The sequence below is a fragment of the Cucurbita pepo genome, chromosome 9, assembly GCF_057944985.1.
Source record: "Cucurbita pepo subsp. pepo isolate OVF chromosome 9, ASM5794498v1, whole genome shotgun sequence".
NCBI classification, from domain to species: Eukaryota; Viridiplantae; Streptophyta; class Magnoliopsida; order Cucurbitales; family Cucurbitaceae; genus Cucurbita; species Cucurbita pepo.
Genome location: NC_141806.1, coordinates 6,843,427 through 6,845,113, shown reverse-complemented (window position 1 = coordinate 6,845,113; position 1,687 = coordinate 6,843,427). Strand labels below are relative to the sequence as shown.

The following is a 1,687-nucleotide window of genomic DNA, read 5'->3' as shown; positions in this document are numbered from 1 at the left end:
TATAAGGTGTTTGCCTCACTAGTTGTGTTCGTATATCCCAACACCATTTTCGCATTTATAAAGAAATTTAAGAGGACCCTCTTGTAATTAAATATTATTTTGTATTTAATTTTGGTGTTGTTTATCTTCCTTTAAATTTATATTTTATCGAATTTTCATGTTTTATTTTATGTTACTTTTCATTTTTTTTGTTTGCTTTTTCATATTTTTAGTTTTGGTCCGAGATCCAAATTCTTGAAAATCGGACATCAAGAAAGATTGTGGAACTACAATGTAATATGTGAAACTTTTAATAAGATATATGGAAATTCAAGGATTGTGCCTACCATCCTATTCTAAGATCGATGTGAAGACGGCAGAAACATGAGCTTTTAATACCTATTTTAGATTTTATTGTTCTAAACTCTCTCTCAGATTGGTCCGTAAAAATCATCATTTTTTTTAGTTTTAATATAAAAACTATATTACAACTTTGAAAACTTGTATTCATATACAAATATAATATTTTGTTTTTCTTCATAATTTAAAATTTTGGAGAACAACAATACACTTCGTTACGAAATAAATTTCATACAAAAAAAAAAAAACAACATTTTTGTGTTATTCCATTATTTTTCATTGGTTCCGGAAGGATAATTCCACCAAAAGGAGATAATAAAGCTTCTCTAACTTTTATAGTTCCACTTGTGAATCAATTCATCAACATTAGCAAGAAAGTTTCTCAAGTAAATTCCATCATCTTTAGCCGTCCAAAGACAAGTTCCTACAGTTCCACGTTTGCACCTATCACGGAGCCATAAGTGCTGCGTTTCAGGCCAAAAGCTTTCAAATGAGACATATGCTTGTGGCGTCTCCAATTTGCACCAATAGAGGGTTGATCCCCAAAAGCTAACCTTGAAGTTCCACTGGTAATCATCTCCACGATGAAGCAAACGATGATACCCCAAGTCGTCGTCTTTAGACTGACAATGCACAAGCAACCCAAGCTTGCTTAGCCCGTTAACCACATGAATGTAATATCTAGAAGGTCCTGGTGGTGGTAACGCGACCCTTGGAACCTGAGCCCCAACTAAAGCCACCGTGAAAAGAAAGAAAACGACAATATTCTTTATCATTTCCTAATCAACCTTTAGCTTAACTACCAATTTGTGTTGGACATGTGAATAAATATACGTACTTATAGTACATGCAAGAAACTATGTAAATGCATGCTATGGTTGCAAGAAAACTCAATCATTTAACTAATTTCCGTTATGCAACACAATTTAAGGTTAATTTTGGGATAATTTGAGAGATTTATTAGATTTTCAATAACAAAATTCCTTGAATAGATAATAGTTATTAGCCCAAGAATAATAAATATTTCATTGATTTTTAAAACACTCTCATAAAATGGACAACAAAATATGAATACTTCCCGGTAGAAAATATAAAATAGAGAAAGCAATTCATAGCTTACATATGGTATAGCACCCAAGTCCAACAAGGTATTAAATTCCCGATTTATTTTTTTAAGTTGAACTTTCAAACTTTTTACGAGGACCTTAGAAATTTTAGGGTGAGGTAGAACAGATAAGTTCAAAAAATTCTAGAACTATAGTTTCAAACAGGAATTGCGCAAGACTTCTTTCGCAAGAATTACTCAATGCCTGTTGGGAGAACCGTTATGGGGTTTTGATTTCATCAT

The 1,687-nt window shown here is 32.1% G+C and overlaps 1 protein-coding gene across 1 annotated transcript; it reads right to left on the bottom strand.

Annotated features, from left to right (window-relative positions):
- Positions 1-665: 665 nt before the first annotated feature.
- On the bottom strand, positions 666-1,115 carry LOC147791206 (S-protein homolog 1-like). Its single transcript, XM_087126979.1, has one exon. It carries the CDS (start codon positions 1,113-1,115, stop codon positions 666-668), a length of 450 nt encoding a protein of 149 aa, XP_086983105.1.
- Positions 1,116-1,687: the final 572 nt, after the last annotated feature.

Bases quoted from the DNA above. Each gene is read 5' to 3' on its own strand.
- LOC147791206 (XM_087126979.1), bottom strand. From the start codon at position 1,115: ATGATAAAGAATATTGTCGTTTTCTTTCTTTTCACGGTGGCTTTAGTT.